This window comes from Bicyclus anynana, chromosome 8, assembly GCF_947172395.1.
Source record: "Bicyclus anynana chromosome 8, ilBicAnyn1.1, whole genome shotgun sequence".
Classification (NCBI taxonomy): Eukaryota; Metazoa; Arthropoda; class Insecta; order Lepidoptera; family Nymphalidae; genus Bicyclus; species Bicyclus anynana.
In genome coordinates, this window is record NC_069090.1 from 6,908,420 (window position 1) to 6,935,427 (window position 27,008).

The window sequence follows — 27,008 nt, forward strand, 5'->3', positions numbered from 1 at the left end:
GCCGAGTATAAGTGTAAGTCATGGACTTAGTGTGTATATAAAATCCTTGGTGTATGTTTTATGTGTATCGTAAAGAGGAAATATTTTATTTTTTAGTCCCTTTTAAATTTTGAACACTATCAAAAATTAAAAAAAAAAACCTCCCGCTGCGGGACATATGAGTGCCCAAGCAACTGGCGGTCAGGACTCCAGAGTGAGGATCCTCATAATACGCGCCGTCTCAAGAATCACTGCCTTCTTCTGTATCCGTCTCTTGATTCAACAGTTAAAAGCTCCTTATGATGTTGGTCGAAGCTTTTTGCTATATAATATGACCATTGACTCAAATAATTAGGTATCGGAACAATAGAAGTTGACTCAACATTACACATGACGGTAATCTCATGAGCAAGATCCAAGTATTTTGGTACTTTTTCCTTTTCGGATTTAACCAGAGGCTCAGTTTTACCGAAAAAGATGGACAAACAAACAGACAGTCAGACACACACACATTCACATTTAGGTATACTATTAGTATGGATTTAAAAAAAAGAGCTGATGATAAAGTATATAGCTTAGCATTTTTAAAGTATATTATGTATTTGTAATTGATGCTCTTCAACAAGCACAAAAATTAAAGTGGAAATGGGCCGGACATGTTGTTTGCCTGAAAGACAGTAGATGGACAAAATCAGCTACAGCATGGCGGGGACCGCTAGGCAAGCGTCGTACGGGTAGACCCTACACACGCTGGGAAGATGACATCAAAAAGTTAGCTGTACCGCAATGGAAACAAATTGCCCAAGATAGAGAGAAATGGCAATCCTTGGAAGAGGCTTTCACCTGAGTGGGGTTCCTAACAGTATAAATATGATTATGAACCAAAAATGGTACATTGTAAATAATTTTCGTTTTTGTTAGTTTAAGTTACCTAATTGTAAAATTTATATAGGAAATAAAGGGCTTTTTTATTATTTATTTTACTTATTATTTATATTTTTAGGTAGGGTCGGGTAGAGGTACAGTACGGTAGGGGTAGGATAGACGTAGGAGTAGGGTTGGGGTAGGGTGGAGGTAGGGTAGGGGTAGTTGAAAGTTTACATCGAGTTTCACGCGGACGAAGTTGCAGGCGTCCGCTAGTTTCCCAATGTATTATACTACTCTATGGCTAGTTTTAAATATAACGTTTAATGTGCGTGACGTCATCGACCGATACTTGCACAGCCCGTTATTTGTTAACAAACCGACCGATAAATAACAAAGTTTCAAGTGATTTTTTTTGCATATTCGCCATTACTCCAAGGTCTGTGCACAAGCACAAGACCCAGAGTAATATGTTCTTTGCACAAGACTATTCCATAATCCATAGAAAATAGAGGATACCCCAGTGCTCCAGAGTAAATATGTTCCTTGCCCCAGTGATACCTATATCTATTAATCTGTGACCCCAGTAAATAAATTGAAAATGGCGTCGTTTTGCCGATTAGATGAATCAAAGAAATAATTTAAGTGATGTTCTGTTATATTTGACCAAATACAATTAATTATACAATAAACCCCTATATGATATATTTTTCGGAATTCTTATTGTGCATTGTGCGCTAGAAAGCAGTGTAATATTCGCGATAAGCGAAATGATTTTACTGTTAGAGCGAGATTAAAGTGTTTACATGATTTCTGTGCGGGTTCGTTGTCCACGATGCTGCCCACAGTGGAGGAGAGTCGTGGTTACGACTTCCAGGACCCAGAGAATTCGGATTTATGGCGAGGCCTGTTTGTCCCCTCTCTCAAAAAGGTTTGTGTACAATATGTCACAGGTATTTCAAAACAGAGTCTTTTGTCACGCCTCCAATTAGTATTAGAAAAACATAAACTGTGTCCTGAAAACATTAATTTAAACGTTATTTCTGTCATATTTATTATTATTAGATATCATTGTATACAATTTGAGGCTTAGTAATCTAATGGGCCAACTTTAGATCAAAATCGCCTTTCATTGATATTATAGTAACTGTATACACAGAATGTAAATTGAGGTCACAATTGATAGGTCAAGGATATATTTTGGATGAATTTATAGTCGATCTCACTTTCTTTATTGATGGTTTCTTTCTTTATAATGAATTATTGTTAATATACTTATGTTACTGGAACATACATAACTTAACTTTTAGCTTACACTAAAATAAATAAAAGAAGCAGTTATCACAAAAAGTATTATATATATTCTATTATATTATGTTGTGTCACAGTAGTATTCAGAGCTATATAAAGATTTCTAGATAGAGAGTATATTATTTATATAAAAATTAAACATAAAGGATCCTTGCAAAATTTGCAGCTGGAAAAAATTAATACTAAAGCCATATTCAATGTGCACTTTGTGCAATGTGTAATGTGTTTACCAACAAATTGAAAATGAGGGTATAAATTGATAGTCATTTCACACCTAATAATAATTAACTTGTTCTTAAATTATTGAAAATAAATTTGATTAATAAGCTTAGAACAATTAGATATAGTTAATATATTTTTAATAACATATTATAGTGAAATAATAGAGATATGTGATAGCCCAGTGGATATGACCTATGCCTCAGATTCTGGAGGGTGGTGGGTTTGAATCCGGTCCGGGGCATGCACCTCCAACTTTTCAGTTGTGTGCATTTTAAGAAAATTAAATATCATGTTTCTTAAACAGTGAAGGAAAACATTGTGAGGAAACCTGCGTACCAGAGAATTTTCTTAGTTCTGAAGTCTGATAATCCGCATAGGGCCGGAGGCCTATTTGGCCTAACGCACTCAAGCTCAGCAGTGAGCCGAATATGGGTTGATAACGACGAATAAAATTATATTTAATTTAAAATAAATAAGTTATGAAGTTAGATGCATTTTCTAACTACATTTGTAATTTGTTATTAGCAAACAGTGTACATCTTAGTGTAGCGTGAAAAGTTGCATCGTTCATTTTGGTAATGTAGTACTTTAACAATAATAATTTTATACAGTTCCATTAGCTCCACAATTAGGTAGATTAAAGGTTTTATTTTGTTGCATAAAAATTTGGAGTTTGCTAACTACTAAATTGCAATTGGAAATGTTATACATTCAAGATGTAAGTGGGTACACAGATACACAATAATGGTGCAAGGGGAGCATATTGCATCATCCTAATCTAATCAAAGTCTTTGGCAAAATTAATATATAATTTATCTTTACCAATTATAAACAGCTAGTTTGTTGTATTGGCAATTCATTTACCACTAGAAAGTGATATTTTTGTAAGTGTCATAAGCTATATTTTATCCTTATTTTCTCACATGAATGTAAACTATGTGGGTGAAACTGCAGGGCGTTAGCTATTAATATAAGGAAAAGTTTGTGGTGCTGTAGGGGTAATCTCTGGATCTACTGAAGTGATTTTGAAAAGTCTTTATTATTAGAAAGCCACACTATTTGCGAGTGTCATATACTATATTTTATCCCAGGAACAGGAACTACTTGTGTTAAACTGTGGAGCGTTGGCCAATGTAGATTTGTGGGTGTTTGCTAGTTTATAATTAAAGCCTCAATAGCTTAATGGGTAGAGAGGTCAGACTCATCGCCAAGAGGTTCGATCCACGGCCTATTGGTCTATTATATATTATATATAACAAACTCTTCAGCTTTATAATATTACTGTAGATATGGCAAATATTCTTTAAAAAAAATATATTTTCTGTCTGCCAAGGTAAATAGAACTTCATTAGAGGAGTTTTACTAGTTTAAGAATTTTTGTTTTTAGTTTTTCCAAATGGGTATTATTATCTGGCTTAATTCAATTGCAATTAAACTTGAATTGTATTCAACACACAGATCCTGGAATCATTGCATCCTACGCTGACTGCAGAGCAGAGTGCACTGGACTTCGTGGAGTCTCTCTGTCTAAGGTTGCTTACAATGCTGTGCACTCTTCCTTTCCCACTTACAGTGCAGGTTATTATACTATTTCATTATACACAACTATGGCATGGGCTTATATGGAGGCACTCTGAAAGCTCTGGAACTAAAATTAGAAAACTTTTTATAAAAAGTTTTCTTCTATCTTACATTTAATAATGATTATCTATAAAAGCTTGCAAGTTATTATCAATATTTGTCAGAAGAATATCCTATTTATGTGATTTTAGATATAATTAGTAATTAGTATAGCTGCAAAAATTATAATGGCAATGGTTTTGTCACAAAATTGTTAACATGTTTCTATCCTTTTCTGCAGGTTATATTGTTTAAGGATACCCTTTAAATTAATGCAAAGACCTTTTTATTTTTTTTCATCAAGCATGAATGATGAGAAAAGTAACTCAAAAGTATTCTTTTATGAAAGTATAAAAAAAAGACTACTTTTGAGTTATTTTTATTTATATAAGACAGATTTTATTTAGTCACAACGTTACAGAGTATGAATACAGACCCAAGTCTACAGTCTAAGAAACTACAAGTCTGATTTTGAGGTAGTTTTCAGTAGTTTGAGTTTGATTGGTGCATGTTTTTAGATAAGTGTTAAGATAACAACTCACCAGAGGACATAATATGAAAGTTTCTATACAGATTTTATTCCTTATTTGTCTGTGACCAAAGATAATTATGAAGTTTCCTTTGGCTGTCTGTGTCACTGGGTTTGTGACACTACTATTATTGAGATAGAATTTTTTTTAAATACAAAACAAAATTTTGACTATATCTCTGACACAGTTGGTAGTGCTGTGGTTGGTAAACAGTTCCTGGGTTTGATCCTCAGCTTGGGTCAGTTTAGGATTTCATAATTTCTAAATTGGAAAAGGCCTTGTCTGGTGATAGGTATTAGCTGTGACTAGTTACACCCTACCAGCAAAGATGTATCACCAAGCAAATTAGCATAGTGTGATGCCGCATAGAAACTGTCAGAGATATGGCTACTGGTATACAATGAGGCGAACAGTACTTGTAGACCATACTACAGCCATGGGAGACTAACATTCCGAAGACCACAGTATGAAAGTGAATAAATATTATGACCTAACAAATGAACTAACTAAAAATGACTATGTAGTTAGTCTGTACGCCGTAGAAGTAGGTGCGAGAGGATTACCAGCAAAATCTCTATAACATGCTTAATGACCTAGGCCTCTCTAGAAGTGCAGCTACTTCTATATTAGAACGAGTATCCACAGCTGCTTTAATAGGATCTTATCAAATTTGGCTAGGTAGGAATGCTAAGATGTCTCATATAAAATGAAAGCAGGCTCAAGCTTCCATTTTAGACTGCATCGTCACTTAACATCACCTGATATTGCAGGCAAGGGCTAACTAGTCATTGATACAAAATATTGTAATGAATAAATTGTGTAATGTTTGCTAACAGGACGTTGAACAGCGAGTAGCACAGACATTTCCGAAACCTTTTGACCAGTGGACTGTCAAAGATGCGCGCGATGTCTCCACCCTTCGCCGACGCAAGCTGCTGCCTTTGGATAAAATACACCAATACATACAGAAGGTATAAATAAAGATAGTCCTTCAGTTTTCAAGTTACAATTGCCTCAATAGCTCACTGCCTCAACAGTAAGAGCGGTTGGACTCATCACGAGGGGTGGTGGTTCGATGCTTGGGCTCGCCCCGTTGGTCTATTGTCGTACCCACTCCTAGCGCAGTCTTTCCCGACTAGATGTAGGGGAATTGGTCATATTATAAAATATGGCAAATATTCTTGGAAAAAATTGTAAAAATTGGTATGCCTACTACCAGAAAAATACTAAAAATAATGTCATTCAAGAATTTTTAAAATTCTACCCTAAAAGGTTAAAAAAATGTAGAAAGTTTTTTTAAATATAATTCGTTCATGTTTTGAGTTATAGTTTGTTTAGTTATAGTTTAGTAAACATGCAAAAATATAAATAGAAAGGGGTGAAATAGGGGTTGAAAGCTTACATCGATTTCCACGCAGACGTAGTCGCGGGCGTAAATAAATATACTTAAACAATACACACATTAATACCTAGCTTCACTACCATGCCTGTGTTATTGGCATTGTATTTAACTTAATCTGAGTAATAGTAAGGGAGCCCAGGATGCTAAATTTGCAGTTACTAAAGCGTTATGGGGTACCAATTACATTTGGTAGATTAAATGTTATTTACTTACAGACTTTAAAAGCAGTTTTTATTACTTTGGCTTACTGAAATTTTCAGAAAATTTTAGCAATTAATATAGAGATTCCTTCAAAATAAGTAAAAAAATAACCACGCTCGTAACTCGAGGACTTAAATATAAGGGTTTTATCTATTAACTTTGGGACCCTCCCATTCCATCACATTACGCTCAAGTCGTTAGAGTACTCAACGACGTGCAAGGTATACTCCCTTATGTCAGATAAACTTACCTTGCACATTGTTGAGTAACTGCAAAAATCCCCTCTTTGGCTCCCCTACTATAAGTGTTCATTTGTTTTAGGAGGTCCTCCAATACAAAATAGATATGTCAGTGACCTTACACATAGTAGCAATACTGGAGTATATTAGCACTGACGTACTGAGGCTAGCAGGCACATTTGTTAAGAAGATCTCAATGAAAAGTGGGTACCAGGTCATCACAACTAGGGATATTAAAACTGCAATGTGTGCAGATAAGGTTAGTATGAAGTATGTAAGGATTTTTAAAGAAACGTCCCATACAAAATGGTACGAATTAATGACGTCGTAGGTACATAATGATTGTTACTTATTTATATGGATATTTCAAACAAAATTATTAATATCTTTGTAATTTGTATGTTTATGTTTATAGTTCATTTATTAAAAAATTACACATTTAATGTAAGGAAGCTAAACTGTGAATTTTCATCTAACTACGTTCTAAGCTTTTTAATAGATTTTGAAATATTATAATCTTATTTATTTTGCAAATATCCAGAGAATCTTTGCTTTTTATGTATAAATTAGTTACCATTGACCTTATTTACCCGAATGTATCATAAAAATCAATATATTCAAATCTAGTCATCATCCCCATTCAGTAAAAAAATCCCATTAGATTTCTGTCAAATCTGGACCAAGTTTGCTCATCAGTGTTTTTTACACTAAGTGACTTTATCATAAAATCATACAAAAATTACTAAGGTTATCACTAGGGATGCTGTCCCATGACAATACACCGTATCTTCAGATAGATGAGCTCTTCACATGTGGTTACATACACTGTCATTTAAATAATTCATTTGAGACTCAAAAATACCCTGATAAATAGGCTAATTGTATACACTGTTTCTAACAAATAATAGGGTACTAAAACAAAGAATTGCGATGTCTCAGTAATTGGTATTGTTTTAGATACAGTGTTTTCTTGACACTGCAGAGGGGCACCCCATTACTTGTTTGTTTTCAACAATCCGCCTAGTAGAAGTCAACCAACTGTGCTTTTTTTTTTTATTTATTCTTTATTAAGCTAGCTAGCCCTTGACTACAATCTCACCTGACGGTAAGTGATGATGCAATCTAAGATGGAATCGGGCTAACTTGTTAGAAGGAGGATGAAATCCACACCCCTTTCGGTTTCTACACGACGTCGTACCGGAACGCTGATTCGCTTAGCGGTACGTCTTTGTCGGTAGGGTGTTAACTAGCCACGGCCAAAGCCTCCCACCAGCCAGACCTGGACCAATTAAGAAAACCTCAATCGGTCCAGCCGGGGATCGAACCCAGGACCTCCGTCTTGCAAGTCCACTGAGCATACCACTGGGCCACGGAGACCGCTTTCTGGTCAGCATTCCAGCACTTTGGGACCTCAAAGTCCATTGACTCTTAGAATTACGAGCCCCGCTTTAGTTTCACTTTGAGTTATGTCTGGAATTTGAAATGTGAAATAAAATATATTTTTTTGACGGCCTCCGTGGCGCAGTGGTATGCGCGGTGGATTTACAAGACGGAGGTCCTGGGTTCGATCCCCGGCTGGGCAGATTGAGATTTTCTTAATTTGTCCAGGTCTGGCTGGTGGGAGGCTTCGGCCGTGGCTAGTTACCACCCTAACGGCAAAGACGTACCGCCAAGCGATTTAGCGTTCCGGTACGATGCCGTGTAGAAACCGAAAGGGGTGTGATTTTCACCCTCCTCCTAACAAGTTAGCCCGATTCCATCTTAGACTGCATCATCACTTACCATCAGGTGAGATTGTAGTCAAGGGCTAACTTGTAAAGAATAAAAAAAAAAAAATATTTGTTTTATTTCAGTTATTAATCGACATGTTCTACCAAGATTCAGATTTAGCTGGTATTGTGGCTATCAACGCGTCGTCGCTAGGGGCTGACAGGCGAGGCAGACGCGGGTCACTCAGTTACAGCGAAATTGTGAGAGACCTCATAGCTGATGAGAGGAGCTTCCTGAGGGATCTAAATCTTATAATTAGGGTATTCAAAGATGAGCTTGAGAAGATACTCGAAGGTGATCATAGGGTAAGAATTAGATTCTCATTATCAGCCTATACCAAGCCAAAATCACTTTAGCTTAAACTTCCTATATTCTGTAATAGTAAGACTAGTGTCTATCAAATATATATTTTAGAATTCAATTTAGAAAATATACAGGGTGCTCGGGAGTATTTCCCATAACTTCAAGATGTTGACGAGTCCACTTATAGGTGCCAAACTGTGTAACAATTTTTTTTAACTAAAAAAAACTTGTCTTTTCATACAAAGTAATTCAAATCATTCTGACTATCCATGTAAACCTTTAGATAAAATGTAAATATATATTTTTTTATTCAATGACAAGTTCAGATGATGATGATGACAGTACTAGACTACATTTTTGACGAAAGCGACGAGATAGTTGCAACTGGCACTCCGCACTATGTAATTATAATAAGGATGCGTTTATCGGACATATTTTAAGATCGATTTAAAAAAGAAATATTATTTACTCCGAAAATATTCATTTTAGAACACATGTACTTTGGACATATTTAATTGATTTACCTTAAAGAATATAACCCTAGAGTTATGGGAAATACTCTCGAGCGACCTGTATAATCTCCCTTTACAAAACCAAATTTTTTCATTTGTTCCACATTGGTTGCGAAAGTAAAGTAAAATTTGTTAGGTTATATTTATTGAGACAAAATAAAATACGCAAAAAAACTAATGGTTACAAAGTTACACATTGTAAAATAATAGAAATACGCTATAAAAATATATAATTTAGCAAATAAATGACTATTAACACTAATACCTGTAACTGACTCTACTCAATAAAATATCTTTATTTATTATTTATTGTTTTTAGGCGATATCTCTAATATTCGGCAACATAGTGGACATATATGAGTTGACAGTGATGTTGCTGGGTAATCTAGAAGATGCCATGGAAATTGCCCAAGACTCGCCCACGCCGTACGTCGGAAGTTGTTTTGAGGGTAAATAATAGACAATATCTATACTAATATTATAAAGTTGTTACTTTCACTGACATAATTTGTTTAAAACACTCTGATCTCAGGAACTACCTACTGATTTAAAATCAAAATCAAAAATCATTTATTTCAAGTAGGCTCAGTTTACAAGCACTTTTGACACGTCAGTTGACTATTTGTAAAGATTCTACCACCGGTTCGGAATGCAGGTTCTGCTGAGAAGAAACCGGCAAGAAACTCAACACGTGCTCTTTTTAAAAAATCATACAGTATTATAATTTACAATTGATGATAACATTACAATTTCTTATAGTTTTACTTTTTGTGTGAAGGTGGAAGCTGATCCAATGGCCTCCAAGCGCTTTTAACTTTAAGGAAATCATCAATGTTGTAGTAACCTTGACTAGGTAAATCGAAAAGTTAATTTTGTATTGGATAATTCGTTTATTGATTCTATAACATCACGTTACGACCAATCACGAGGAAAAGAGCTTCTATAAAAAATGTGACAAAAACTGGAGAAAATATTCCCTTTTAAAGCTTCTGTAGCGTAAAGTTACGCAAAAATAGTGGACAGAATTGTTCTTCTTTAACAGTCTAAAAACAGGTTTTCACGCGGATAAAATCACGAGGATCCCCTAATGGTCAATGTCATATGCTGTCTTGTAAAGTTTTTAAGATTTCAAACTAAAAGAAAGTACAAGTCATTCATAGATAAAGGTTATGGCTTTTACAACGCTGATTTAATGACAAATTATGATAATTCTAATACAATATTTGCTGTAGGCGTTTTATTCTTTTTCTATCATTTCTACCTTTATGACACACCTTTACATACTTTAACTGATCTATCCTGGTTTAAAAATTTTATATAGTTAGTTGTGTAGTATAGTTAGTGAATAAAAATTATTACCTAACAAATGCACTAACTAATAATGGCTATGTAGTTAGTCTGTACGCCGTAGAAGTAGGTGCGAGACGATTACCAGCAAAATCTCTCTACAATTTGCTTAAAGACCATGGCCTCTCTAGAAGTGCAGCTAGTTCTATATTAAAACGAGTATCCAAAGCTGCTCTAATAGGATCTTACCAAATTTGGCTAGGCAGGGAGAACAACACGAGCAGAGAACGGGGAGTGTTGATCGATTGTCAAGGAATTCCTTAACCCTACATCCTGTAGTCACATGTGCAGGACTCTGCTCGGAGTTTTTCTCTCCACCACTCGATGGACCCGGCACCCGCACAGTGAATCCAAGGAATGCTAAGATTTGTCTCATAAACTTGATGATTTTACCATTTAACAATTGCGTATTTACAAAATTTCAGAGTTGGCAGAAGTGGAGGAGTTCCGCGCGTACGTGCGATACGCGAACATCATCACGCAGAAGCAATCGCGAGACGCGCTGCAGAAAGTTGTGGACGATCCGGTGGTGAGTTTATAGAAACTTATTCATATAGGCCACAGTACGTAGCCAATTTGCCACAGCTTTAAGTAAAACTACCTAAAGTTAAACTTGTGGCAAATTCATTTGATATGATGTCTTATAAGTTGATGAACGCAATATGCACGCATGAAAACGTATCATAGTATACTCTGACCGAGCAGATTACCTGAAAATTTTCTTAATTCTCTGTGTGTGAAGTCAGCCAATCCGCATTGGGCTATCGTACTATTACATTTGATCCGTTCTTGCTTCATTTATCCAGTGGTGAGTAAAACGTATCACAGTATACTCCATCCGAGCCGATTATCTCTGTGTGTTAAGTCAGTCAATTGGGCTATCATACTATTAGCTGCAGCAATGTGAAATGTCCCATTCGATCCATTCTTGCTTCATTTATCCAGTGGTGAGTAAAACATATCATAGTATACTCCATCCAAGCCAATTATCTCTGTGTGTTAAGTCAGCCAATTGGGCTATCATACTATTAACTGCAGCAATGTGGAATGTCCCATTGATCCGTTGTTGCTTCATTTAAAATGCGGAGGGTTGGGCTGGGTTGTAGTGGATATTCTGGTCCTGGCGAGTCCCACATAACCTCCCGAAAATACTGCGTAGTCTCTTCTGCGACACCGTCGGGAGGAATGCGCAAAAGCATTTCAAAGCACGACACGAAATTAGCAGGGCATGTATCGCGCTTGAAAGACAACAGGTGGACACTTACCGTCATTGAATGGCAGGGTCCACTAGGTAAAAGGAGAGTTGGCAGACCCCAGAAGCGCTGGACTGATGACATTGCCCAAGTGGCTGGTAAGGGTTGGATGAAGTCAGGACGAGACAGAGGAGAATGGAAACTGCTGGAGGACGCTCATACCCAAGACAATGGGATTCATACATACGGGAAAGCGTATTATACGGGATATGGGCGGGGGATTGTGAAAAATATAAAAACAAAATTACACATATACAATTACAAAAATTAGTGTTTTTGGTGTGAAGACTAACTAATTATGCTACTTAAAGTAATCACATAAATACTGGTATGGCAAAAAGATTTTGATGCATTAGTAATTACAAACTTTTCAATTAAATTTTACTTTTGCAGTGCGTCTTCAAAATTTTCTGTTTATAATCGCATCATGTCAAGGGTTGTTTGCTGTCAGGATCATTCAGTTTTTTAAGATATCATGTATTAGTATCGTCCTGCAACCTTGTTTAAGGACCTTTATGATGTCCCGATGTATCTGTTGTAATTTATTTGTCGCATTTGGAATCACACGCGTGTGACATGTAGGCGTATTAAACGGGATGGCGAATCATATTAAGCGTTAGGAAATGTATGAAAACAAGTCTCAGGTTGTAGGGACTGGCGTAAAATGACGTATTATGCGAGAAATCGTTTTAAGCGTGATCGTCTTAAGCGGGTTCTACTGTACTTTATTATTATTATTAGTCTAACCCCTCTTATTCTGAAAGACTCGCGAACAACTTTGAGCCGAATATGGGTTATTAATGATGTTGATGAAATGTCGCTTTCACAGCTTGCTGAACGTCTAGACACGGCAGGCCACGGGTTCCGGCTGGCGGTGAAGTACTGTCTGCCGCGGCTGTTGCTAACGCCGGTGGCGCACGTGTATCTATACCACAGCTACGTGCGCGCGTTGCTGCCCGTAGCGCCCTCGCACGACGACCGCGAGAGCTTCAAACAGGCGAGTAGAGATTTAGAGATTAACAGCTCTATATATAACATGCTGCTTACTGCACGAGGCTCCCTACGTGACCGCGTGTGTTGACGTGTCTCGCGTCGTCGTGAAGCGCCATCTATGAGCCTCAGCGAAAACGGCATCGCAATAGGTTCTTCAAGTGTACAAAATGGGATTGTTTCAAAGTTATTTAAGAACGCCATCAACCGGTGGTTTCAAACTGAACAAAAATAAAAAGAACAAAGCGCCATCTATGGGCAAAAGTGTCTAAAAAGGGATTGTTTTAAAGTTCTCTAAGAACGCCGTCTACTGGTAATGTAAAATAACAAACATTAAGCCTGTAGATGCCAACACGCATCGCTCGAGTACACTTTTCGTAACACATTCACCAACTTATACCTGAAATCCAGCGTGCGAGTACAAGTTTTCCTTTAAAAATTTCAATAAAAAAAGAACAACACGGAACTAACTGGTTGTGTTGATGGTGGATAGTGGTTGTTAAAACAATTTAACATCATTGTTATGTTTAAATTGTTGTAATTGGATCAGAGTGATGGAATTAAGCTCCTTATCCCCTCTCTTATAAAAATTGAAGCTTAGTTATATAAGTCTTTAAAATAATGATGATTGAACTTTTTACCTATTCATCTAGTCAATATAAACAATATTAACTAGATTCAGGGCTACTAAACCTTTTATTAAATGTATTTTTTTTTGCATTGTGTATTGACCTAGTTGCTTATTTATGTAAAATAAAATTATTTACAGGTCGAGTGCAATCTACATCCAATAGAAAAATTATTAACAAAAGCTATGGGAAACGGACCAAAGCTGTGAGTATACTTACATACATATTAATGTTGAGTGTTGATTTAAAAATTTTGTTATTTATCTGTTTGCATATTGCATTTTGTTGGAGCAATAAACAAATAATATTCGGTTTTTGCAAGTACATTAATTTAAGAATATGGATTTGGGCTTCAAATCAAAATTAAAAGAAACTAAAAAACTGAAAACTCACTAAATGTTGTATTTTATACCATTTCATTACAGAGAGGGAGCAATAAGATCGGCGAATCGTCTGAGAAGGCAACTCGCGACAGAAAAAATCACCGATCTGTCCAAAAACGTAGACAATTGGGACGCGCGCGACGTGCCTCAGTGTTGCAATGAGTTTATCAGAGGTTAGTAACATTTTGTGTTGCACATTAAATTGTTTCTATACTGGTGTTATAAGTAGGAAATATTTGATTGTTTGTTCCCTGTATTACCATGGGAATGGGTGCTACGCGGGTCAAACCATGGGATCATGATAAAGGCATAAATCACATCAATCTAGGCCTGGTCTATGTATCAAAGGAAATAAAAGAACCACAATGCAAGTGAAACTATGGATGTTGCCATATTTTCCTTGACTTCTATGCCGAGTGCCTATCACATTATAATGCGTAAAGCGATAGATAGGTATAAATTTAAGGAGATGCAAAAAAAAGGTGTGAAAGCGAAACAAATAGGTACACAAACAATGTCACATTCACTTTTATTTTATTAGTTATTAGCAGACTCGGTCAAGCTTTGGTTTGACTTTCGTGCAATTCTTCCTACCCCTACCTTACGCCTACCCTACCCCTACCCTAAAAAAACTCCGTAAGAACCATCCTCGTACTTCAAGGAGTATTTAAAAAAAATAATTAACTAAATTCAGCTGTTCTCGAGATTTGCGCTTAGGAAGATTTAAGATTCATTTTTAGATAAATATAATATTCCATAATGTGAGAAAAATTTGCTCAATAATTGAAAACTCACTTTACAGAGGACACATTATCGAAGCTAGGCCCCGGCAAGAGGGTAGCGGAGCGTCGAGCTTTTTTATTTGACGGCCTACTACTGCTGTGCAAGCCTGTCACAAGTTTGGTATGTATTTATTTCTTTGAGGTATTATTACTTCTTCCTTTGGGGTCTTATTACTTCTTCCTTCAAGATCTTTTGACTTCTACCTTTAAGGTTTCTTAGCTTCTCCCTTTGGGTTTTCTTAACATCTTCCTTTCGGGTCATTTTACTTATTACTTCGCAGACTTTTCTATATGTTATGTGTTTATGTCTGACTTTGTGTCTTTTCTAGTTAGACGATTTTAATTCCGCCAAATAAACTAAATCATCACCAAAAAGCGCCTTACCAGATATTACGAACTACAGATAAATGATTTAACTATTCAGTTAGGATAAGTGCTTAAAGGAATTCTAATACTTATAATGGCAGGAGTCCACTGATCCGTAATCGAACGGATTTTATCTACTGTGAAATTAAAATCCGTTTGATGCGGATATGTGAACGCTTGCCATAAACGTAAATTGTACTACAGCAGATGACAGTTAACAGTGGAGCGTCGACCAGTGGACCGCAGCAACTGAAATTAAAAGAGAAACTACACATACGAAAACTGGAGATCGTTGATAGACCTGATGGTGAAGGTAGGTATCCCAGTATTCTATCTATTACAACATGTTTAATTATTTATTTGGTCTACTAGTGATTGTTACAGTATTTACATAATTATAATCTAAAAAATATAAACACAATCAAATTTAAGTAGACAAGGCGTTATTTCCGTAATATTAAAATCCGTTTAAAGATTACATAAAATCAGTTTACGTAAAAAGATACATTTTACAGTTAACAAAAAAAAAAGAAACCTTTTACAACTACTATTTGAGTGTATATAAATAAATAAAATTGGTATAAACAAAATGTTACATTTTGAATATGAAAAATTAGTTAGTTTAGCAAATCTAGTAAAACTAAGTTGCGATGAGTCTATGTGGATATTTATAGACCAACTAAGTGCGTTATATAATTTACATAGCCTAGGCGCCAATGACAGTTCTAGTGCGTTGCGGTACAAGTAAAGTAATGGCTTTGCGAGGGTATCTACTAGGTGCCCTAAAGTTAATTTTGTTTATGCATCATGCTTCCATTTCCAAAATTTTAAACAAAGAGCCTGTGACAATCAGACCTACCTGATTTTCAAAATCAGTTTGTCAGTTCATTAAATAGAACGTGTGCGTCTTGGGACGCGTGTAATGGAAGCCAAAGAGTGGCGCCGTAACGCGTTACGTTTAGACACGTCAGACAAATATAAATCCGACTTTATGAAACGGTTTACCCTCCCATGAGAAGATACCACTATAAAAATGAAAATTAACGAAATTAACATTTATGACTTAATGGGATTTATTTTATTTCGAAAAGCACCTTGGGATCAAGTTTTTTAAATTGGCTTAGGTCTCTTGGTAGGCAACGGCAGTGGCTAGTTACCGCCAAGTGATTTAACGTCCGGTGTGCCTATTGGCAGTTTGATGCAGTATGAAACTGCCAATAGGCACACAAGGAATTGGAACAGCGCCATCTAGTGGCACTACTGCACAACTGTTTCAAATCCATATAAATTCGCGTTTACGTTTACGCGATCGTCACAGTATGAAAACATTGAGAACTCCCACTAGGCACTTTGGTACGATGCTGTGTAGATACTGTCAGAAGTATGAGTAGAATGTATTTGTTGCTCTTCTAAGTAAGCCCTTCATATTAGGCTGCATCGTCACTTAACATCAGGTGATATCGCAGTCAAGAGCTAACTTGTCTTTGAATAAAAAAAGTAGTCAGATATTACTAAGGCTAAAGTGCGCATAAATATGGGATCTCCTGTAAAAAAAATAAAAAAAAATAATATTTTTTTATAAGAATGTACAAATGAAATACAAAAATTAACAAATAAATTAAATTAGCATGACCATCAATGGAAGGCCAGCTAATTTAATTAATTTGTTGCTTAAAGCTGTTGCAGCTGATTGCACAATAGTGATGAATTAAAAAAATATATATATATTACAAAATGAATCTAATTCCACCAGAGGGTCGCAACCTCATCGAGCTGTGCCCACGCGTGGGCCCGTCCGTCATACTATCGGCGTCGTCTATCGCGGAGAAGAGGAACTGGATGTGCGACCTGGTGATGCTGAACACTAAGCCGATGTTGGACAGAAGTTTGGACAGGTACACATTTTTTTTAATAATCCTTAAAATAGATGTAATGTTACAATAATTCCCATAGAGCTAAAAATTGGTATGAATGTTCAGAATCCTACTACTAAACGCGAAAGTTTGTATGCTACTACTGAAGCGATTTGGCTGAAATTTGGAATGGAAATAGATTTTACTCTGGATTAACACATAACACGTTTTTGTGTAGAGAATATTATGAGCTACAACTATTGACTGAACTATTTTTCTGTAAAACTCACCGTTTTGCTGAAAAACACGATAAAGCTATTTTTGCAAACTTTCACCATCAATAAATTTTTCTGCACAAGGGGGATTGATGGGGACTTTTCACAATTCAGTTCTAATAGTATTCTGAACATTCATACCAAATTTTAGCTGTATGGCAATTATTGTAACCTTCAAAATCTTATTTGACTGGATTACTATCAGACAATCCGTCCGCATGAAATGCGGTTTTTCTCAAAATCCGTAGAAATAACAAATTTCCCAAATAAAAAGTTGCCTATATGTTAGTCTTTCACTTATATCTTTAACTGCGATTATAGTATTTTTGTATGAAAGAAATGTATATGGTGGAACAATGTTTGCCGGTTACACTGCAGGTCCAGGCCTATATGGAATTACGGACCAACCATGCTGCTTCTACAACAGTATAAAAGTGAATAAATATTATGACCTAACAAATGAACTAACTAAAAATGGTTAAGTAGTTAGTCTGTACGCCGTAGTGTCTTACCAAATTTGGCTAGGCAGGGAGAACAACACGAGCAGAGAACGGGGAGTGTTGATCGATTGTCAAGGAATTCCTTAACCCTAAATCCTGTAGTCATAAGTTCAGGACTCTGCTCGGAGTTTTTCTCTCTACCACGCGATGGATGCTAAGATATTCGTCTCAAGATTGGAGGGCTGGAAACACATTTTTAAGAAATTCAAACATAATGTATCGTATTTTGTTTCAGCATACTGCTAGACTTGGAGAGGCGACATCCACTTCAGTTACCTCCTGTTTCGTTGTACCGATTTGCGGAGCCCGATTCGGTGGACAATATAGTTTTGGAGGAAAGGCCTGGATCTGCGCCCTTGATAAAGGTAAGTCCCTTTATAATTTGTAAGATAACTGTCTTATGGTTGTAAAAAAAACCGCCGCTGAGTTTGTGTTGACTCTTTTCGGACCATGGCTCGTTTGGAACCCTCGTAACTTTAATTTTAAATTTTCGACTATTATACCACCATTAGATTAATTTAAATTATGACATAATTTGACATTTTGAATTTGAATTTTGTCCCTTTGTAATATAAGGTACTTAATCAGTAGGTTCAAGGAAGCCCATGGATACAAGCGCCTCATAACCGTGTATTTGGGTGTCCTTGTAACTTTTCTTGCGAAAATAAAAATATTAACTACAATTTGATAAATATTCCGAAAGACAGACGGACGACAAATTGTGGTGATTCGTAGCTATAAACGATGACGATCTAATAAGCCAATACAAAGATTTATTTAAGGCTTTTAAGATGCGTGCTACCATCTACAGGGCATAATGAAACAGTGTTTATTATTTTAAACCACCAGTAGATTGCGCTCTTAGATAACTTTGAAACAATCCCTTTTTGTACACTTCAAGAATCTGTCGCGATGTCGATTTGCCGGATGCTCATAGATGGCGTTTTGGTCTTTTTATTTTCGAAAGAAGTTTATTATTTTAAACCACCAGTTTGAAACCACCGGTAGATGGCGTTCTTAAATAACTTTGAAACGATCCCATTTTGTACACTTGAAGAACCTATTGATTGATTTTGATTTGATTTTTAAATGTCTTTATTATATAATATATTGTAACAGTGTTGTTAGAACAATAGACTTATAAATATTTCTTATTGCTAACATGCTATGGTCATTTGTTTGTACAGGCTTACACACCTTTATAAACATTTAGAAAAATGGCAGGAAAAACAATCAGGACATAATTTACAAAGTAATAAACTATTATTAACTTGAGACATGCAGGTACCAACCTACCACTGCTAAGCGCCCGTTAAGAATAAAAGAACCTATTGCGATGCCGTTTTGCCTGAGGCTCATAGATGGCGCTTTGTCCTTTTATTTTTTGAATAAGTTTTACTTCAGTCCGCATATTTACAATTTGTATATTATCACCACCCTTCTGAAGCTGGTGGATTCTCTGACGTTCCACATGCGAAAGTTTCTCACCAGTCGTTATGTACGGCCGCAGAAATGTTGGAGTTTCCTATAGAAATCCAGTGGGAGTTTTAAATATTTTCATACTGTTACTATCGCGTTGACGTAATCGCAAATTTACATGGAATTGAAACAGTTGTGCAGTAGTGCCACTAGATGGCGCTGTTTCAATTCCTTAGAAATTCGCGTTTACGTTAACGCGATAGTAACAGTATCGAACTGCCACTAGGCCCTCAGTAGTCAAAACATAAAAGTCGTTATTGTCGCACAATTCTCTGAATATAGAAGTAATTATTCTAGCTTAATTCACGACCGGGAGATTTATTTTTTTGACGTGATAATGTCTGTTGCGGCTTTCAGCCTGCGCAAGAAATAACATCAAAGTTGTACAACATATGTTTTGACTTTAATGATGAAACAGGCGTTCATTAAGATTCTTCCATCTAAGATTGCATCATCACTTATCAATCAGGTGATATTGTAGTCAAGGGCTAACTTGTAAAGAATAATAAAAAAAAGAAAAAAAATGCGCATTAGAGTAGTTAGTCTCGAACCTGTAATTGTACGAGCGATATATTAAACATTCTAACAGCCTAAGTTGGAGGTTTTGTTCGCTCCAGTGTATGCCTGAACATACATATTGGTGGACAATGAGGAGAACTAAGCAGCGTGAACCAGCTTTACGACAGCATTGCATCACGAAGAAGAAAACTACAAGATAAGTGTCTTTCCTTTGTCCTATCTTTTTCTCATCCAAATTCCAAATTAGTGTCATAAGCTATTATATTTATATAACCTATTATAATAAGTGTCGTAAATCGTATTCATTTGTGTAGACAAGGTTTATATTGTGAGTAAAAATACAAATAATTTCGAGATTGCATCATCATTATTAAAAGCTTTATTCACCTACCTTTTTTCAACAAATTTTATTAATTTGCCGATTTTTACAGTTATTCATTCATTAAATTAAGTGCGTAAATAAATTTAATTAAGTGTAATTGTTGTTGTACGTTCTTGTTCGTAAAAAATAGTAACAAAGATGTACGCCCACCTGCCTGCCGCAATCGATTAGGTTTTATTTATTTATTTGTAACTAACAGCGATTAACAAAATATGTACAGAAAATATAAAAAGAACAATAATAAGGTCACATACAGTTACAAAGAAAGTTACAATATAAAGTAGGTATAACAAGTGAAAATTAAATGATAGTGAATTCAAAATTAATAAGTTAATCACATATAAGAATTTTTCTTATATGTGATTAGTATAAAATTTATTTAAAGATTCGCAGATTTGATGAATGTAAGTGAATGAACGTGTGTGTTGCTGTGAGAATTGGTGCATATTTTAGTTATTAAGTTTGGTATTTTAAAGGAGATGGTCCATTTCAGGTCCACTCTTATACCCCGTATCATTAAAATTTTAAAAATACAAGTATCTTATAAAAAAAATATTAAAGTGAATAAATGTAACTAAACAAAAAGAAATAAATAAAATTAAAACCCAAGTTTTTGAGTTGGCCAAGATGGCGCCCTTAAAGCAACTATGTTATGACAATTGACAGCAAACGTCAAATCGATTACTGCATTGAAAACGTCATCAATCCGCCATTACCCTTATTAGTGTTGCATTTCTTGGGAGATATTGAATATTATTTCGAAAGAATTAAAGTAAATTCGTAGATTTGTATAATCAAAAATAGTTAAATATAATATTTTCTTTTATTTCCGCTTGGGTACAATGACTGGACCTGGGCTCCATACAATTTTGGACCATCTCCTTTCATTTTATTACACAATATTTATCCCATTACGCCGACAGTTTCCAGGCTAGGGCTTGCCCTACGCGAGTGCTGGACAATATCATCATCCAAGTTCACCTCGCGCGATGGGAATTTGATGAGTACTTGTTGGGGTTCCGCCAGCATTCCAGGTGCAACCGAAACGAGGAGCGTGAGCCTTATTGTTTACTCTTTGTTTTTTTAAACTGTTTGTTTATTTACTCAGTTTTGAAATATTTCGAAAATAACTTATAATGCCAAAATGGATAAAAGGCAATCATTAAAGGAATTAATTATCAAGCGATCGTCCGTCAATGGGCAGAGGGCCTAGTGGCAGTTTGATACTGTGACGATCGCGTTAACGTAAACGCGAAGTTCTAAGGAATTGAAACAGCGCCATCTAGTGGCACTTTATTCTTTGTTTTTTTTTAAATTGTTTGTTTATTTACTCAGTTTTAAAATTAATGTTTCGAAAATAACTTATAATGCCAAAATGGATAAAAGGCAATCATTAAAGGAATTCATTATCAAGCGGTCGTCCGTCAAAGGGCAGAGGGCCTAGTGGCAGTTTGATACTGTGACGATCGCGTTAACGTAAACGCGAAGTTCTAAGGAATTCAAACAGCGCCATCTAGTGGCACTTTACTCTTTGTTTTTTTTAAACTGTTTGTTTATTTACTCAGTTTTAAAATTAATATTTCGAAAATAACTTATAATGCCAAAATGGATAAAAGGCAGTCATTAAAGGAATTAATTATCAAGCGATCGTCCGTCAATGGGCAGAGGGCCTAGTGGCAGTTTCTTACTGTGACGATCACGTTAACGTAAACGCGAAGTTCTAAGGAATTGAAACAGCGCCATCTAGTGGCACTTTACTCTTTGTTTTTTTTTTAACTGTTTGTTTATTTACTCAGTTTTAAAATTAATATTTCGAAAATAACTTGAAATAGCGCCATCTAGTGGGGCTGCTGCACAACTGTTTCAATTCCATATAAATTCGCGTTTACGCGTTAACGCGATATTAACAGTATGAATACATTGAAAACTCCCATTAGGCACACTGATCACTAAATATAAAAATTATTTAATTAAGACATTTCAATTCAGTCGGAGTTAAACAACATTCAAAAGTCTTAGATTCAATTAAGTTAAATTGAATCTAAAGCTTGCGAAGTTTGAATTATTGTCAGTTAGGTTTGATGACTTGCAAAATGAGATCGAGGTGTTAAGTCCAGACAACATTTTGGCGGAAATTGATATGATATTGATATTGAATTGAGAAATCGTGACAGTGTTGAGGACGACATTATTGTTAACATTGTCACTGCAAAAACATTCATCAATAATTTTACTAAAAAGATTGAGTGTGAGCATACCCGACATGGATCGTTTCTTGATAGGTACTTCTTGTCATTCCGAACATGTCAGTGTAAAATGACCTCAAATAGCTTCTTTTTTTTTATTCTGTACAAGTTGGCCCTTGACTACAATCTCACCTGATGGTAAGTGATGATGCAATCTAAGATGGAAGCGGGCTAACTTTTTAGGAGGAGGATGAAAATCCACACCCCTTTCGGTTTCTACACGGCATCGTACCGGAACGCTAAATCGCTTGGCGGTACGTCTTTGCCGGTAGGGTGGTAACTAGCCACGGCCGAAGCCTCCCACCAGCCAGACCTGGACCAATTAAGAAAATCTCAATCTGCTCAGCCGGAAATCGAACAACAGACCTCCGTTTTGTAATTCCACCGCGCATTCCACTGCGCCACGGAGGCCGTCCGTTGGTTGTCCATCTTAGGACAACCAACGGACAAGTGGACCGTGTTCATTATTTCCATATATTAACTTACAAACTGGATCGTGCTACACTTACGAAATGGGAACCGCAACCATTTAGACAGTGATACGCCAACTTTAGAACAGTTTTTTAAATTTTTTGATAAATCGTGCGGATGTTCTAGAAGCGCTTAATCGTAACAGTGGAAATTATAACAACTCAAGCACAGTAGATACATTACAAGCAGTATAATAACTCGGCCATATTTTTGAAATAAATACCTACAGCCGCGCGCTCCGTAAACATGTGATAGGGCTGCCTGTCTCCAGCATTTTAATTACATTTGCCAACTTTGTGTTTCCATTTAGTTATGTGATTGTAAATATACTTTTTTTTAAATAAACAAATAAAATACTTTGTAAATTGTAGTAAAATAGGAAGTGATCAATAAAATGCGTGTTGTTTTTTGATTGGTAGATTTAAATAAGGCTGATACTAATCAATGATCTTGAAGGACCTTCATATATTTATTTTGGTGATGCCATCTATCTATTACCACCACACTAGGTGACCAAATAATAAAAAATCGGTCAAGTGCGTGTCGGACCACGCGCAGTGTAGGGTTCCGTAGATTATGTTAGCACTTTAACCCCTTATGTAATGTACAAAAATACCGATAACGATACCCCCACACTATAGAATAGACGATAAAAAATTGACCCTGACTTGGCATGTAGGGAAGGAACTACAAAAAACAAATTGAGATTGACCGGGTTCGCTAGTAGTTTAATAAAAAAATCTGGATAGGTATATTGATATCAGCTGGCTCTTTACTTTTTTTATTCAAATACATTAAAGTATGAGCAACACAATAATGTTGTTAAATTCAAACAACTTCTTTACGTAACTTCTTTATTACCTTAAAATACAGGTATACAAAACATACATGTCATAAGATTTAAATCTATGTATTACATAATAATCAAAGAAAACAACCTAAATGAAGAAGTTAATAAATAATTATTTAATAATATTATATTAACGTTTACGTCATTTACCTATTTACACAATTTTATCATTTAAGCATTTATTTATATATTTATTAAATTATGCCTTTAGAATACAAAATATTAATCAAACTTTATAAAAATAATAACTTTTTTCCTAGTCGTCATAATTAAAAAATCCAATACACTGCGTTCGTCACCGCGGCACAGTCGCAACGGTCTTCACCCCACGATCACCCCACGTACGAGCTGCGTAGGTATAGCTCGCGTTTCGACCTTTAGTATGAAGTCCAACTACTGCTTGTAATATATCTACTGTGACTCAAGTCACAATAATTATACCATAAACAACATCTTCCTCTTACAGAAAATCACTAGTACAAATAGCTTCGAAAGATTAAATAATATTTTTTCTTGCGTCAACTACAAGCCCTTGAACAAACATTACATGTGAAATGAACTATTATAAATAACGCTTAGAAGGCTGTTACTATATCAGAAAATAACTCTGAGCACTATGCCGTCATTTCTGAGCGGTACAGGTGAGTACGCGAGTGAAAAGTAAGGCTTGCGACCCTTATCTTTCGATTCCTGCACTGGAAATATGTACGGCGTTTACGGGTAAAGTATCTGTATATGTGTACAAAAGGACTTGCACAAATGCCGTAAATGACCTCTTTTGCTTCTGCAGTTGTCGACGAATTAATTTGTTCTGATTTCCGGCATCACCATTTTAGTACTAGTACAGTACATTTATTTTTAATCATCTTTAACACTATAACAAAGCCGTACATTAATAATTAGTCGTAATTAATCATTTGTACACGAGAAATTTCTAAACACTAAATAATTTCCATTCACTGGCGTACTCACCACTGTAACGCTCAGAAATGACGGCATAGTGCTTAGAGTTATTTTCAGATATAGTAACAGCCTTCTAAGCGTCATTCACGTTGGTTCATTTCACAGGTAATTTTTGTTCAAGGGCTTGTAGTCAATCTTAAAATGTACGATTGCCCTACCTTAGAGCTTTTAGGCCAAGAGTATTGAAGAGAGGATGCTATGTTCAAAAATACAAGTTGTGCGTGAACTGTCTTTGTCAGGGACACCGGACTGACAAATGCCGTTTACGACCTTATCATTGCGGAGTCCGTCAGTACACTTTACTCCATCCTCCTAGACATATTAGTAGCCACCACGCCATGTCCACATGGCAGATACAGACAGCTTCTTTTTTTCCTGACTGTGTGAGTGCCGTAGGCTCCTTATGGGACCTCAGCGGTGTCACCGGGGGGTTTGGGCGAGCGCAGAAGCATCGCCGATGGGGCCCGAAGGCAGAAGCAGAGTAGATAGGCGGAACGACTCTCTAAGGGCGTCTCCTCGGACCTCGGCTTAGAGGGCCGTTCGGGAAGGGTGTTTTGGCCTGAGTGTATCAGTCCGGGCGCCACCGAGATCGTGAGTTAAAAAGCCCACGTCTGGGTGACGTCAGATATCGGGGACCTCGTCTTCGCCGGCGAAGACGCTGTGTAGTTTGTGTTGCCTGGAAAGCATTGTCGTTCGTTATGTCATCGTCAGGATCGTAAAGATACAGACAGTAATGATGATGAAATTTCGTAAACCTTTCGGGGCAATTTATTGAGCAAATTCTGTTGTCTACAGCTATTATTGAAGTAACTAATCCATTGAACCTGCATAGGTCAAGGTTAGAGCGCTTTAGCATTGTGGCAATCAAATGTCATTCATTTCTAAAAAAAACTAAAAATATAACTAGAATTAAAATCAAACCCTATTGACTCGCATAAGTCGTAAGAATTGGAGATGAGAGTTTAGATAAAATTACAGACAGCTGTATCTGCAAATAATTCTATAAATGGTAATTACAGCGTAAATATTTCATGGCTAGTGCTTAATGATCTATATACCTAAACATCCTGTTAATGTAGAAGCCTTAAATTTACATAAAGATACTTTATTGGCTGATCCTAAACACATCAAAACATTGCCAATAGTTGTTAGTAGGATTGCCTGTTATATTTTGGGACATTTTGAGTAATGAACTAATGTCGCTGGGTCCTGGGAAATCACATTTGGGGAATTCACACCTAGGCTGGATAATGTCAGGTTCAATAAGTTCAGTGGTTGTCAATAACACCATTACTGCTGGCCATACATTAGTTTTTAAATTATCAAACAAAGAGTCGCTTAATTCATGTTACTACACCCCAAAGTCTAAACGAAACCTCTATCTTGGTTTGCAAGCCAGAAGTTTATGCTACTTATTTCGGCAACATTCGGCAGGCTGACGTAAAGTCCGCAAACGTCTTATGTGGCGTGTTATTGCCAACAACCATTTATAATTTTTTAACCGACTTCCAAAAAGGAGGAGGTTCTACGTTCGGCTGTATGTATGTTTTTTTTTTTTTTATGTATGTCCAGCGATAATTCCGGGTTTGATTCCAGGGTGGTCCCATTTTTTTCATGTCAGGCGGTACCAATCCAGTGTCCTGTTTTAATTAAAGCCGTTTCTGAAAGAACCACAGTAATTTTGTAATTTAAACGGCTTGAATTAGAACATCACTGGCTTGGCACCGCCTTCAAACTGATCAGAAGGTAGCACATCGGTAAGATGTTATTTTTTGCTTTTTAGTTTAGGTTAATTTTTGAGTTGGAAGTCGGTTGAATTTTTTTTATTAAAATTTTTCACATTAAATTTTTATTAAAAATGTATTTAAACACTTCTTTTGTTTCCACGATTGGAGGCAATTCTTAGTACCTGGGAACCGTCCTATTTACTTACGTCCCTTATCGTCATGTCCTCCTTTGATCTCCTTTCCATAAGTCCCAGACACTTCATCATTGGAAGACCTTAGACTATTACCTTCGCCAGCAGTTGAAGATTGCACCAAACCCAGAGAAATTAATATGGAGCCTTGAGAGTGCAAGATTACATTATTGGCAGCGGTAGCAGGAGGAGTACTGTTCAAATTGATGCAGAGGAATACATGGAGGAACCACTGCTAGTCTCAGCGTTGAAGACTTCGTGCTGTTAGCTGATTGCGCTCACCCATTTAGTTATAATTTAAGGCGCGTTGTACAAATTTTACCTAGACCAGAGTGCCTAGTGTGAGTTTTCAATGTTTTCATACTGTGACGATCGCGTAAACGTAAACGCGACTTTCTAAGGACTTAAAACAACGCCATCTAGTTGCACTACTGCACAACTGTTTCAATTTCTTACAAATTCGGATTTACGTTTACGCCATCGTCACAGTATGAAAACATAGAAAAGTCCCACTAGGCACTCAGATGGATCAAGAGTTGCAGACGTAAGACGAGACGAGCGTTTACCTCTCTCTGTCCGCTTTCTACGGCAGACGAGCTGTAGAGTTGAAATTCTTATTTTAACGGGCAGGAAGATATTGCGGCCTTCAGCCTGCACAAAAAATAACACCAAAGTTGTACATCATTGTTGTATAATTAAACAGGCGTTCATTATATGAAACATTATTTTTATGCGCAATTACCACTGGACTGCGCCGGGACGCGCGCAACCCAGTAATATATATAAGTGGCTCGAAGACCACTTTGTAGGAGCTCAATGACCAGGCTCCTTTTCTTGTAAAACGGTTTA

At 36.3% G+C, this 27,008-nt stretch overlaps 1 protein-coding gene across 6 annotated transcripts in view; it reads left to right on the plus strand.

The window, feature by feature from the left end:
• Positions 1-1,406: 1,406 nt before the first annotated feature.
• Positions 1,407-27,008, plus strand: part of LOC112047745 (protein son of sevenless) — a 58,977-nt gene continuing 33,375 nt past the window's right edge. The window contains exons 1-14 of one of the 6 annotated variants that reach the window (XM_052883030.1): positions 1,407-1,774; positions 3,835-3,954; positions 5,363-5,497; positions 6,451-6,627; positions 8,222-8,443; positions 9,273-9,402; positions 10,726-10,829; positions 12,383-12,550; positions 13,313-13,377; positions 13,598-13,728; positions 14,358-14,458; positions 14,908-15,016; positions 16,457-16,598; positions 17,567-17,696. In XM_052883030.1, the coding sequence (XP_052738990.1) occupies positions 1,679-1,774; positions 3,835-3,954; positions 5,363-5,497; positions 6,451-6,627; positions 8,222-8,443; positions 9,273-9,402; positions 10,726-10,829; positions 12,383-12,550; positions 13,313-13,377; positions 13,598-13,728; positions 14,358-14,458; positions 14,908-15,016; positions 16,457-16,598; positions 17,567-17,696 (1,830 nt within the window). In that variant the 5' untranslated portion in view covers positions 1,407-1,678. The remainder of the gene's footprint in view (positions 1,775-3,834; positions 3,955-5,362; positions 5,498-6,450; positions 6,628-8,221; positions 8,444-9,272; positions 9,403-10,725; positions 10,830-12,382; positions 12,551-13,312; positions 13,378-13,597; positions 13,729-14,357; positions 14,459-14,907; positions 15,017-16,456; positions 16,599-17,566; positions 17,697-27,008) is intronic. The other 5 variants (XM_052883029.1, XM_052883033.1, XM_052883028.1 and 2 more) reach the window with 5 other exon arrangements.